General features: G+C 42.4%; 1 protein-coding gene across 1 annotated transcript in view; it reads right to left on the bottom strand.

The window, feature by feature from the left end:
• Positions 1–14693, bottom strand: part of AKAP13 (A-kinase anchoring protein 13) — a 209482-nt gene that overhangs the window by 40895 nt on the left and 153894 nt on the right. Inside the window, exons 13-17 of the mRNA XM_059482575.1 lie at positions 11771–12117; positions 8627–8680; positions 5208–5270; positions 2723–2900; positions 2046–2154 (exon numbers count right to left, since the gene is read on the bottom strand). Coding sequence (XP_059338558.1) covers positions 2046–2154; positions 2723–2900; positions 5208–5270; positions 8627–8680; positions 11771–12117 — 751 coding nt within the window. The remainder of the gene's footprint in view (positions 1–2045; positions 2155–2722; positions 2901–5207; positions 5271–8626; positions 8681–11770; positions 12118–14693) is intronic.

The following is a 14693-nucleotide window of genomic DNA, read 5'->3' as shown; positions in this document are numbered from 1 at the left end:
ACAGTAAAATAATAGAAAACCCTCCATATGTTTATTAATCTGGATTTAGTTTTTGAAGTTCTCGACCACAGCATCTTGCTTTCTTCCCATTCAGACACATTTGGAGGGATCACAGGGTCTTTTTTTTTTTTTTTTTAAACACCTACCACAAAATTATGCAAGTGGAATAAAGAACTGAGTTTGTCCTAGAATTCACTTCCATACAATTCTTGCAAAACTCTCGAGTGTCCTGCTGGAAAAACATGAACATCAAACCCAGGTGACACAAGGGAGCTTATACACCAAGACCTCCTTGTAAGAGGCACCAAACTGTCCTATGGTCACAATTCAAACATCACTGTTCCTCTTTCAAAGCTATAAAATAAAAGCAGAATAATAGAATGGTTTGGGTTGGAAGGGACCTTAAAACTCATCCAGTTACAGCCCTCTGCCATGGGCAGGAACACCTTCCTCTAGAGCAGGTATCAAGCCTTATCCAACCTGGCCTTGAACACTTCCAGGAATGGGGCAATCACAACTTTTCTGGATGATTTACTGAAGTTTCTGTAGTCAGGAAGGTGTCAGGACTGGGAAAAAAAAATCCACGAGCTAAATTTTCCACGTTATTCCTTTTGGATGCTCTGATTTTCAAAAACCACCTTCCTATAAAAATGTCACAAATTAATGACTGAGCAAATAAAGCTCAGAGGAACGTTAGTCATGTTTTCATTGAGTGTCCCAAACCCACAGACATCTGCCTCAAAGCACCAGACTAACCCTGCTGCTTTGCCCACAGCCCCTCTGGAGAGGTTACTACATCTCCTCTTTTGCTTCTCTCTCCAGGGACCAGGGTGGCCAGGCTGGCTCTAGAAGGAGATGGGATAATCAAGGCTCCATGGCATTTTTAACACAAGGTCACAGGACATTTCCCTCATTTCTGGGGAGCCAGCCAAGTTTTTGGGTGTTTGGTCAGAGGCTGGGTGCAATGCCAAGAAATTGGTTGCCTCAGAAAACAACAATGAAGACCTTCAGCCCAAGAAAGGAAGAGGCAGTGCCATCACACAGAGCAGCATCTGGTCTCTCCACAGGACAGAGCTGCCCTGGTTTGGTTACTGCTGCTGGGGGACACATCTGTCAGGCCACATACTTATTAATCATGGAATTATCATGGTGAAGAATGAAAAACCATCTCCTACAAAGCACAATCCCTTTGAGCTTCCTCCAGCGAGCCTCCTCCATGAATAAAACACTTTTCTTAGAGCATCCTGTTGTCCTTTGCAAGGGAGAATCACGTTAATAAAGAGGAAAGATCAGACACCATCACTAATTGACACGAGCTAAAATGACAATAGGATTTCTGGTTGGCAATTAATAAAATGAAAACATGTGTAATACATCCAAAGCACATCCAGCTGCAGCCTTCTGAATGACTTTTTCAGCTGAAAGAATCAATTCAGCTAAGTTGCAAAATTAAGTGCTTGTTATTGCTTCAATTAAGCTAAAATGGAAAATTTTATAGAATCATCTTTTATTATTTTCTCCAGGAATGAGATTCAATAAATTACACCCAACTGCTCCAAAATATTTAACTCAGAATGAATAGCAACAAACTCCTCCAAGGAGATCTAGACATGGATTCTCAAATTTCCATGTATCAGCTTTAAAAAAAATCTAGATGCAGGGAAGAAAGATCTCAAGTAGAATTTACCTGACATCAAAGGTAGAAACTCTGAAAGGTGAAAGGATGCAAAATGAGATCCTTTTTTTTTAGTTAACAAACTCAATAAATCATAGTTTCCATTGCAATAGTCTAATTTAGAAAGAAAAAAATAACCCACACAAAGGAAACCTAACAGAAAGATAATAGCAGGGATACACTGGGAAGAACAAAACTAAACTGAATGAATTCTGCCTATCCACCCACAATTCCATGCAGCAGTGAAACATGTACTTCATGTAATAAAGCAAGCAGGAGCGGGCAGGAGCACATTTTGTCTTGGGAAGAAAGCAAGATATACCAAATTATAGAGATGACAGAGTGGATAAGGGAAAACTGGAATACTCACTGTCGAGCACTGGTTTGCTAATTGACATTAGAGACATGGATTTGGTCAGTGGAGATGAAGCAGCAGAAGTGCAGAAGTTAAATCCTTGTGGCTGTGATGTCTGATGCACCTGCAGAACAGGACAGAACCACGCTGAGTATGTCAGGACTGACAGAACCATCCCAGCTTCAGAGCCCAGCTCAGGGCTCATGTTTACTGCAACTCTCACTTTGAAACAGTGAAACAGTACTCAGGTGAAATGCAACATTTTGTTTTGCCTCTTAAGTGTCAGACAACTAATTATGCAACACAGAGACTATGTGTGCTTGATTTTCTTGCAAGGCATTAAAAATCAGATACTGTTAAAACTCTCTGATAGCCATGGAAATTGCTGTTGTGACTCCAGTTCCTCAGCAAAACTAGGCTGTGGCTCAATATGACAAAAAAAACCCCTGATGCTTAGCAGTTTGTTCCCCAAAAATGCCATTCCTCTAAGCAAGAGAAGACACAAGTGTTGTGTTGCTGCAATGAAGTAGAAAATTTAAAATAGCTGGAGGTTCCTCCATGTTAAAGATGAAAGATTTTTAACATTATGTATATGTACATGTAAGGTGAAAGCCTTTGCAAGACTGTCACTTGGGAAAATGACTTCCAAAATGTTGATGCAGCATTTCCCAACAGTAGCTGGACAGCTTTACCTGGTGGTTGTAGTCTCTGATTTCTCCTTGCTCGAGCTCCTCAGTGAGCAGCACCAGGGACTGATTGCTGGCAAGGGGACTCCTCCTGAGGTCTTTGGAGCTCAGGGAAGAAGCCTCCAGGTTTGTAGAGGGCTTCTTGTTCTCACCAGAGTCTCCAGTAAGGCCTTCTAGGCTGTAACTAAAGAGAAAGCACAGAGGTCAGGTGCTGCCAAACTCTCAGGGACCAGCGTCTTTCAGCACAGAGCACCTGCAAACATAAAACACAGAGCAGGCACTGAAGTGTGCAGACAAAGGCAGGTGTTACTCCTCAGCACGTTCTTTATTCTTCAGAGCAAACAGCAACATCTTTGTGCTGCTAATGAGACATAAAGGTTTGTTCATTGCTTGAACAACCACTGAAACTCCTGGTCATTTGCCTTTCCTACTGGATTCTTTACTCTTTTTGAGTGGTGCACAGGAAAATCCAGAAACACCGCTTCTAAAGATTTTTGGCATTTCCACGTATTCTCTTTGATAGGTTTTTATTAGGCTCTCCCTTGGAATAAAGCCACCCAAATCAAACTACCAGGTGCTGCCTGTCCTGGACCAACACCACTCCCAGCAGCCACATCAGCTGCTGTAACTCTCATCTCTGCAGCCACATCCTCTGAATCTATTTTAAATCCTGACACTGCACAGTTTTGGCACTGATAATGTCATTTACTCTGCCAAAGGTGGCTTCTCTTTTACCCATGCTGTGGTTTTGTTTTTAAGTTCAATAAATGTTGTTTCCATCACCCAATCAATTTTATTTTATCATCTATTGAGGGAGCTAGGTCTTGCTCAGCAGAGCTGGGCAATAACTCAAAGCTAAATAAATTACTAAACTTTTGCTTGAAGAACTGTTAGAAATAAAACATCTGGCCAAACTCTGTAGAGACAGATGCTGATAGACAAGTGACACTCTCTTCCCACCTATACAAAACACATCCTGTCTCACATGGGACTATTTAATCTGATAAATCTTGCTCTAATATTCTGCTTCCGACTCTTTTGCTCCTCGTGCCCAAACAAACCCACTGCAATGCCAGTGTGGGTTCACTGGGTGAAGCTTTGCAGATTTGCCTCCCAGGACAGCAGCACAGATCCATGGCCAATGTTGGATTTGACACTCACTAAGTGCCAGCCCTACCCTGGATTTATAACCCAACCTGAGGCTAATCATGATGTCTGTGGTGAACAAGCTGCCATGAAACACATGAAAAAGAAAACATACTACAGGCTGTACAGATGATTTAAACAACCAAAGGAGCTTTAAATTCAGGTAGACTTGCATAGCAGTGATTAATGTTCTGCAGTCCCTTAGAAGCATTACAAGGCTCATAAATATGCACCTTGAAAGCAAAAACTGCAATAAACCATGAATAAGAAGATTCAGTAATTTAAAAAAACCATTTTTCGTGGTAATTAATGAGAAAAAAGACTGGTTGAAGCATTTATAATTTAATCTGCCTTAGGAAGATTGTGACTCATCAATGTGTATCAACAGCAGGCATTTAAAAGTTTATTCTAAAACACCTGTAGGTAGAAATCAGTGCAATTTCTACTAATTATTTAGGATGGAAGAATATCTATTTTTTACATTCCAAGGTGGCAATAATGATGCTACACAGTAGAGAAAAAAAAATCATGTACTTGTGACAAAACTAGCTAAAACCTGTAAATGTTAGCCCATAAAAGTTATCAGTGATACTGGTTTGTAATTTGCTGATTGGCATATATACACCAAACATAATTAACTGTCCATGAAGGGCAGATTTCCTTCTCAATATGTACTCTTCAGAAGAAGAGTTTTAATAGCTCTACCCACCTAGCAAAAACTGCTAGAGAAAAGCTATAAAGCCATAAAATCTGGGGGACTGGCTTCCAAACAATATTGGGTAAAGAAGTGACCTGCAAACACCAATTTCAGCACTGGGACTTTCTACAGAAGATCAAACTTTAAGAGCCTTGGAAATTTTCATCTGTGGTGTTCAGTTTTTTTCAGGGAAGGTTTTACATGATTTAGTCTCCTTGAAGAAAAGCTTAGATCTTTCAATTTACAGAGAGCAAGTCTGTGTGAACTTAAACCCTTTATGAGACTGATCTGGTACAGAGAGAAGTGCTGAATCATATTAAATCTTGCTTTGATTCTTTGCTGCTGTCACCATTATCATTCTGATCACTGCTGCGGAAAAAACCCCACGGCTCGAAGTCACCACGGAGCAGAGCAGCTCAACCCAACAGTGCAGCCTCTTCACTGCCAGAGGCCAGGGGAAAGCAGCCACCACCTCCACCTGCAGCCCAGCCCTGAGGCTCCACTCCCACGAGTAATTGCTGAAAAAGCAGACCAAGCAAACAAACACGTGCGCGCTTCAGCCAGAGCAGCAGTGCAGGATGCACGAGAAGCTGACGACAGGGGTGTTTGCAGAGCTCCTGTGCTGCTGCACGTTTATTCATACCATACCTTCTACAAGTAAAGTCAGGACCCATGGCAAGGTACTGTACGCCTGAGGGACACCAGCTCAAACTAGGAACAGCAAAAGAGGCAAAGAAAGGAAAAGGGCAGTGGTTATCGGATTGTTATGGAACATGGGGATTGCTAAAAGACTCTCACTCTCACATACCTCAAAAAAAAAAAAAAACCCAACAAACTCAGAAATAATGCAGTAGCACAGGTCTGGTTGAACAAACTCACCACAGTGCCCCAAATGCCTGAGGTTACCACTGAACAGGGAGCAGGACAGCTCACACTTCCCCCAAACTCACCCCATCAGTTACTATACACTGCAGTGGGAAAAGTGCTCCTTGTGGGGAGGGAGGTTTTTGGGAAAAACAAGGCTAAAACATACCAAAGCCAATCTGCAAGTAATCACACACAACCACTGTGTTAGTAATTATTAGTATTTTCCTGGGAGCTCGCATTCTCAAATCAGAAAAAGAATCCCTTACAGATATTTCACAGTGTAAGTCCCCTCCATAGAAATACTAATAACCTCAGGCTAGGCTTGGATAAATAAGGAGAAAGACACATTCTTAAATGCTGCAGTCTTTCACAGTCAGTGAAAGAGGCTGGAAGAAAAAACAGGCTAATCTTACTGTTAACTTGGGATTAAATCAAGAGTGCTACTAACTAAAAAACCTTTCGGCTCCCATTCCCCAAAAGAATCCCAAAGTTGCATCATGAAAGACATAAGAAATGCAAATGCAGAATGTAAATATTTTGGCTCTTATTTTAGACTGCTTTTGTTATTTTTTATCTGTTAGCTCATGGCCCAATTGTAGGTTTTGCAGAAACAGAGAAATCCATCTTCTTGTCAGCTATGACATTTGCATGATCTCTAAATCCTGAAAACGCTGCTCAGGAAGCATTCACTGTCTGAAGGGAATTTTGCATAAGCACAAGCCCTGCTCCCAGGTCCTGGTCTGAGATCCATGCAAGGAGGGGACATGGCCAGAACATGCTTTGCTCCATGACAGGAGCCTGTGAAAAGGGCAGAACAAATTTAAGCATTCCTGGACAAGGAACTGTGAGTGCCAGAAGCCTCTGAGGGCACAGATGAAGATTTGAACCCACTGAATGCATCGTGTCATGCCATCTCATGTTATATAGGGGTTTCCACACACACTGCAACACTGGAAACATTCTGGAAGGGTTTGATAATTGGAAACATTCTGGATGGGTGTTCAATGGCAGAGTTCAGATAATTGCTGCCTGTTTTATAAAGGATATTAACTGGGTGAGGACACACCCAAAAGGTGTGCTTCACCTGGAGCTCTCAGCATAGTACTATAAACATTCTTCATGAAAACATTCCTTCCCATAACATGCCAATATTTCCAAGTACTTCATCATCCTCACCCACTCCAACCACAATGGCAGATGTTTAACTATTGGTGGGGGATGGCAGGGACTAAAATACTTGTGTAAAATCATAGAGGAACCAAGTTCAGGCCACAGGAAATCCACCTCCATCACACACAACCTGCACTCTCAGGCCTGGGTTCAGCCTCCCAGAGGGTCACTCAGACCTGCTCAGGGGCAGCAGAGAAAGCATCCCAAAGGAAGGTGTCACACATGATTCCCCAGGCCATCTGCTCGTGGCCACAAGAGCTCTGAGCTTGGGGGACCCTTTGAGATATCCTTATGTCACCTTGCTTTTCAAAGCCACTCATTTTTGTGTGGCCCCTTTTCAATCAAAGGAAAGAAGATTCTCTTCATTAATCATGTCATGTTTACACTATAAAAGATGCTTTTATTCCTGACCACTGCTGTGTTATGGAGATGATCCCAAACACTAAAACTGCAGGGGAGGGAAGAAGAGGAGCCCTACATATGTAGGAGGAAGCCTGAAAGTGCTGAGATCTCAGAGAAGGAAGGAAGGGGATCTGTTGGCAAAGGCTGTGGAAAGCACTCTTGCAGAACCACAGTACTGTGGGGGAGCCACCCACAGCCTGTTGGCAACACCCTAAAATCCTAAAAACATCAATGCAGAGCATGCAAAAAAACCCTTTACAGAAGACAGCTTGGGGAGGAGGAGAAGGAGCTTTTATCTACACCAGCCTTGTGGGAGAGCATGAACAGCTGGAATCAGTTTCAGGCTCCTGCTCCACAAGCGGGCTTAGAGAGGATGATTCCAAAATGGTTTAGAGACCAGAAAAAGTGAGAAAGTGTTTATGAAAGGATTATCACACATTTCAGATATGACCAGGTATTCTAGATGTTTTCTTTATTCTATATGTAAGCTCAGTGTTTCAGATATTTTGACTCTAAATAATAACACAGCTCCTACAGAGGAGCCTTAATAGAACACTGATAAAAATAGGAACATTTGCATGAGCTGAGAAGTCAAGCACTGCACTGCTTCCTGCAGTGGTGCAAATGAAGAGGCTTCTTGGAAGTAAAAAAGCATGTTCTTCCTTGTGCCTTTTTTTAAAAAAAAAAATCTTTTCTAAGAATGTTCTTTTGAACTGTACAGTGCTGCTGAGTTTCATTGATGCTGATGCATGGTGAGGCACGGTGATTTTTTTGGTCACAACACCATTCTTTTCACAAGTGGGAATGTGGCAGCTTGTGTACACACACAGCACCCCATCCATATTTCAGCTGAAGTGAAATCCCAAGCTAACCTGGCACAGGAGGGGAAGTAACAGGCTATGGGAGGTGATACAAGCTTGAACCACTGAAGGACAGAAGTTCAACTTCTCTTTTTTCTTTAGCCTAAAATGTCTATGTGTGGACAGTCCACATCTGCTGTGTCAAAAATTAAGTACCCTTTTTTATATACTAATAGCCAATGCAAAGGTAACATGAGTGGAACTGTGTATCTGTGGGATGGATGAGAAACTGAAAGTTTTTTAGAGAGGAAAAACACATGGAAGCAAAGAGAAAAACACATCTTATTTTCTATATTTTAGGAAGATGGTTATAAAAACCATCAAAAGAGCAAAATTAAAGCCATTTAATTGAACCAGCTGCAGATCTGCAGTGTTCCCCAAGTCTGAGATTGTGTCTGACCCATCCCTTCTCCCAGCTGCCCCTCCTGCAAGTCTTGCCAGGAGTCTCTGATGTGCTTTAAATCCAAATCACACACATGCTCCCAGGTAAACCACTGTCTTGATCAACTCCAAATCTTACACATGGCAAAGGCCAACAAAATAATATCTGAGATTTCTCTTCATTATTAACATAATGTTCTGGAGAAAACAGCTCAGGCATGGGCTCTGTGGGGCCCATGGGTCAGACTGGAGAGAGAAAGCAGCCAGGGGGGATGCACAGCTCCAATGCCAACACTTCCAGAGGTACTACAGGTTTACTAACATGAGAAGATGGAGTTAGTAGACATTCAAACACAAAACAGTTAGTCACATTAGTTGGCTTTGTACCTTCTCCTATGAATGGGAGGCTTCTTTATACCATCCCCCAGAATTCGCATTGAACTGAAAATGAATCATGGAGAATGGTCAGCAGCTTGAATGAAAAAAAACTTAACAAATGGCAGCTAAAGGAATAATATCCTCAACACACAGACAGAAGGAATGGACATACAGGGAAAACACAAAATGGAATATGAAAGGAAGTACTGAATCTGTGTTTCTCCTCTCTTCTACAAATAAATCTGGGCTTTGGTTGGTTTTATTTTGTACAGAAAGAAGGCTGCACAGGTATTGACCATGTTGCAACTTTACTGCTGCCAAAGCCAAGTCAGTTTAAAGTTTAGATAAGGCCAAACACTTTGACAGAAGCTGTTAGCAATAGTGATTAACAGCAGCTCCAGTTCTGCAGTGCTTAATCCATCAGTGAAACATGAGGGTGTTCCTTTGCCCAGCCTGGACATTTAACACACACTGCAGTTTTGTTGAAAGACAGGCATTTCAAATTTGCTATGAATGTCAGGAATTAACTGAAGGATGAACATCCTTTTGTGCAGCCTTGTTGGTTTTCTTTGTATTTTTAATAGCAAAATGCAGACATGAGGATTATCTGTGAAGTGCATTTGAGGAGGGATGGGAAGCGAAGGGGAACTGAGCATCTTTTTACATTTTTGGGTTTTTTTTCATTATCTTTTCCGTGAACAAACTTTTACACTCTTTTTACATCCCTTTTACAAACAGAAAACACATAACAGTGGGAAAATATCACATTTTACAAGAAGTTGATTTTTTTTTTTCTGTAGGCTTTTTGGGTCCTCTATCTAAACTTGACTTAGCTATCTTTGTCATCAAGGTCTGGACTATTTTTGGTGTGGACAGGGGTTGCAAATCATTGCTGGGGCAGGAAGCATCTCTCAGAGCTCAGCTGATGGTGCACTCTGTCACCCCATTCCTCCTCCTGGCTGCACAGCCCAGTTCTGATCCCTGGGCTGGTTCTGGTGGCAATTACACTTTATTTGGCTATTTTTCTCCTCATTTAGTGAGGGCAAGCTGCTCGCCTACAGAGCAGAGAAGTGCCATGGGTGCCCAGAGGAGGGGAGGGAGCACAGAGGGTGGTGGGAGCAGCACAGAGCCTGCCCATCAGCAGGACAAACCTCAGCCAAGGCTTGTGCTCAGTGCTACTCCACTTCAAAGGTTTGCAAAAGTCAAGTTGCAATAAGGACTTTTCCCCTTCTACTGGAAAAGCATCTACTGCATGTGAAATAAATGAATAAGCAAACACTCAGAATTCAACTGATTTGAGTGAAAGTCACTTGTTAGCACTTCCCTTCCTCAGTATTTGTTGTTTCTCACTAAGCAACGAGAGAGTCTCAACATCACAACAGCCACATATGAAAAGAACAAAGAAAAGAACAAAACAACACAGCAAATAATCCAAATTCCTTTCTAAAAGAAGCATAAAAACAAACATGAATCTAATCAGTACCACAGACCCACCCAGCTTTTCTTTTTTAATTACCCTACATGACAGCTATCCTTATGTAGCTGCAGCTGAATGTGAGAACATATGAGAAGAATTACTGTTCCTTTAACTCAGATTTTCTTACACTTACAGTGAATGTATTTTCCCATATCAGAAACAGCCTCCAAAGTGGGATGCAGGAGAATTTAACCCCATCTGTTCAGTGTTAGCAGTGATTGCCAGCTATGCAGTTTATTACCCCCAGAAATCCTTATGCATCAGGCCCTACACTTAAAAATAAATCTCCCCAAATGAGTTTATGAGCTTATGGACTCATTCTGTCATAAACAGGCAGGTATGCTGACTCTTTTGCTGCTTTTAAAAATTGATGGGGATTTCTTAACTTATTTAAATACTACCTGGGAACCAGGAATGAAGCCCAAAAAGGGTGACAGTGTTAAACAACAACAACAAAAATCTTTCACTGTATGTTACTTAGAAAATCCTGAATGGTTTTCAACATTGACTTTAAAACCTGAAGGTGATATTAATTAATTATTATCCTTTAGTGATACCAACAGCTGCTGTGTGTAAAGGATGCATACATTCCTGATGGGAGGCTGCTGCCTCTCCCTGGATTATCCAAAGGGGTCAGAATTTTCAGGAACCCATTGTGAGTGCTGAGTTTTAATTTAATGCCATCCAGCCCCACATGCAATGGCTCTGTTTCTGTTAACAGCAGAATGTTTGCCATGACACAACAGGCAGCCAGAGAGTGGCACTGCCCTGCACACCTGGGGCTGCAGCCTCTGTGAGCTGTAGGGAGGATACGGCACCCTGACCCTGCTAAAGCAACTGACTGCTCTGAGAGCATTAAAGCACATTAAAAACACTGGCCAAACCTCCACTGGGCTCAGAATACAAAGGGTTTGGCCCCAAGCACCCCACAGCCCAAAAGCTGAACAGTGCAGGGCATTGCATAGAACCTCACAACAATTACTACTTTTTGGTGTGCATCTTCCTTTATTTCATCTCCTTCCCCACTGAAATGGGAGACTGAGCAACTTTTCTTCCCAGAGTCACTTGGCACCAGCATGGACACACTCACATGGCTCGTACATCTCTCCCCCTTGCACCTTCTGAAAGAACAGAAGGGAAAACTTCTCCTTCAAATCTTCCTGAACAACACCAGGGACAGCAGAGATGAGTTGGGTGGAACTTACTGTACATGAGGGACTGAGGGGGAACCAATTCTGTGAAACAGAGAGGACCCATCTCACCATTATGAAGAGCTTTTACAGAATTTTTTTAAACCCTGGTGCCTGTGTTATCCCTTAATACAATCAGAGCAACAATGTTCATGTTTATTCTGTGGTCAGTGAGATTTAACACTCCAATAATTCCTTTGTACAGAAAGGGGTGGTGACAGTTCTAATGGAAGACCTGTCCCGAGGTAATTCCATTTACTCTGGAAAGCTCAAGCATACTGTAGGTATTAAGTACTTTAATCCTCAAAGTTAATTTAAGTAAAACCAAACAAACATACATTAGGAGATTGTCTTAACCTCTTCAAACTGAAAAAGAAATAATCAAAAGTGATGCGATAAACTCTTCAGTTTTATCACGCCAGCTTTAAATCTCAGATAAATATGCATGAGTGGGTGCAGAGCAAATCAAAGCAGCTCCTCACTCACCTCCTCTGATTGATTTCTGCCTCGTTGGTGGCATTCTTGCCGGGCCCCCAGCTGTGCCGGCGGAAAGGGGACAGCGGCCGCATGGAGCCGCGCAGGACGGACGAGGGCGCGGGCACGTCCGTGATGCTGTCCAGCTCCTCTTCCTTCTCTCCTCCCTCTGAGGACACCATGTTGGTGCAGCTGCCATCCAGGCTGTGCCTGTCCTTGGGCTGGGCGAAGCTCCCCACGGGTGGGAAGGGGAGGGACGTGTCGCTGCCCAGGGATGAGTTCCTCTCCAGGGACACGGTGTCGTCTGCAGAGGAGCTGGAGCTGGTGACATCGCAGGCAGACTGCTCCTCTTCAGGCTGCTGGGGTGAGAAAAATTCAAAGTAATTTAAAGTAGAATCATGGACTGGTTTGGGCTGGAAGATCCATAAAGATGACCTCTAAAGATCAGCTAGTCCAACACCCCTGCTGTGGGCAGGGACATCGTTCACCAGATCAGGTAGTTCAGAGACCCATCCAGCCTGGTCCTGAACACTTCCAATGAAGTGAATACATTTAACATTTTAAGTGAATACAAATATTTTGTATTTCACACAAGCTGAGAGATTTCTCAGTTGGTGGCAAATTAACTATCATAGAACTGAGACTTTTTGCTCTGGTTTCAAAAGAGGTTGAAATGCTCTGCAGGGTGATCTCTTCCACCCTGGCTGCCATTCCCCAGCTCAGATCCTCTGCCTGCCTTCCTCTCCCCAGTTTGATATTTCATCCTGCACAGCAAATCCTGTTCCTCTCCCCATTTCTGGCTAAACCTGTTATCAATCAAGGTGCCATAAAAATGCCAAAGGTTTACTGAGAGCAAGTAATGGGGAAGGGGGTTATCACAACTCCTGATGACAAATTCCAGCCTCTCCTGTGGGACTGGGATGGGCTTGTAGAGCTCAAGGGCAACACACTGTTCCATTGCACCATGCCACACAAAAAGGAGAATTACTCAGCTGCAGAAAACAGACCAAAAAAAAAAAGCTTAATTCCCCATCCCCAACTACTTTCCATTAAACAGAAAGTTAATACCAGGGTTTGCAGCATTTTTCAAATCCAACTGTCACTGAAAAATATTGTTCTACAGGAACAGCTGCCCTGTATTAGAGATTTTGAGTCATGCTGTAATTTTGGGGTTTAGTTTGCTCCAAGAACATATGCAGAAGCCAAACTGGCTCTCTCTGGCCAAAGGCCACATGCTGACCATACAGCCCCAGAAGATATCTCGTTCCCTGTGGCCACTACAAAAAACACAAGCACCTCTCTGACATCACCTCCAGTCTGAAATGGTGTTTGCCCTGAGGGACTGACATGGGAAGTTTCAATTTATGCTGCTGCAGAGCTCTGTATCATTTAAAATAATAACAGGCAGAGAGCTCTGTCAGGCCATACACCACAGGGCAGTCAGCAAAACCCTGGTGGTTAATTGTGCTCACACAGTGGGCTCAGGGAGCTGAGTGCCCCAGGGGCTGCAGGCTGTCAGCAAGCATTGGCAGAAGAAAACTGGATGCAAAATCTGTTCTTGGAAAGGAAAGATGGGCAACAGACCACATGGAAAGAAGGATGAGCAGGAGCGGTGTTAAACAGTCCAGAGACTTTTGTTTTTCTGTGCTTTATTTGGGGGCACACTGTAAAAGCTATCAGCTTTTTATTTGACTGAACAAAAAGAAACTGAGATATTCAAAATATCTTCTAATTGAATATTTCACTATTCAGAGAGAAGCCCTGTTTCCAGCTTAGCTATTTTTTATTTTTGGTTCAGTTTAACAGGTACACAAGAATGTTCCTGAGATGGTTTAACTAAATGCTGTCACACTGCTTCCCCTCTCACATCCATCAAAGGGAAACAGAGAAAAAAAAAAAAAAAAACAAAACAGCATCCACAGCACAACACCAAAATACAAGAACCTTTTAAACACAAAGCATTAAAAAACACACTAAAAATACATTCCTCCAAAAACATTCACTTCACCTTAAGGTATGTCAAATACTAACAATGAATTTCAGAAAACTGTTCTGTAAACTAGTGAACCATGGATTTGATACATTTGAATAGGAAGCTGAGGCTTAAAGAAAAGAGAGCTGAAATGGAAGCCCTGAGAAGTTTCTGATGATGTTCAGCAGTATTCAAGACCATCTGATATTTGTGTGAGTCACGATGAGAGCTTACTGAATTGCTTAAACACAGACAAATCAAGCAGTCATTATGTGGGTAACACTCCTACAGTGGAGGAAACAGTCTGCCACTTTTCTAAGACAGAAAAATACTGTCAGACATTAGATCAGACTGGATGGGGCTCTGGAGCAACCTGGTCTAGTGGAAGGTGTCCCTGTCCATGGCACAGGGGTGGAACAAGATGAGCTTTAAGGTCCCTTCCAACCCAAACCATTCTGTGATTTGGGACTGGGGCAGAAGAGCAGGAGAGGAGAGGACTGACTTCACCCCATCAGCTGTGTGAAGCATGGGAGAGTTTGGAAACTTTCAATCTGGATGCGAATCTAAAAACAATAGTGCAGAACACCAAATTAACTAGAGAGGAATTAGAGTAAAAAGAGGAATTTTTATTTCCCAGATGAGAATACTGCTGCACAACAAAACCCACTTCCCTAACAAGGAAGATTTAGGGCTTTTATCAGAAAATGCAGCTCAAAGAGATGTCTGAAAAAAGGGAAATACATTTGATCCATTTTAACTTTCCATTTTAACTTTTACCTTGAGCATTTGACTGACGACAGAACACAATGCACAATTCCCTTGAACTCGTGGCCCATGCTTATTCTTCTAAAAATATTCTGCCGTCATTTCAATGATTTTTTTTTTAAACAAAGGAAAACAGTTAATATGAAAGATGACTCTGTCTGAAAAATGCCAAGTGTGGCTGACACATCTAAAACATCT

Source organism: Ammospiza nelsoni, chromosome 14 (assembly GCF_027579445.1).
Source record: "Ammospiza nelsoni isolate bAmmNel1 chromosome 14, bAmmNel1.pri, whole genome shotgun sequence".
NCBI classification, from domain to species: domain Eukaryota; kingdom Metazoa; phylum Chordata; class Aves; order Passeriformes; family Passerellidae; genus Ammospiza; species Ammospiza nelsoni.
The sequence above is the reverse complement of the archived record's forward strand: the minus strand, read 5'-3'. Positions and strand labels throughout refer to the sequence as shown.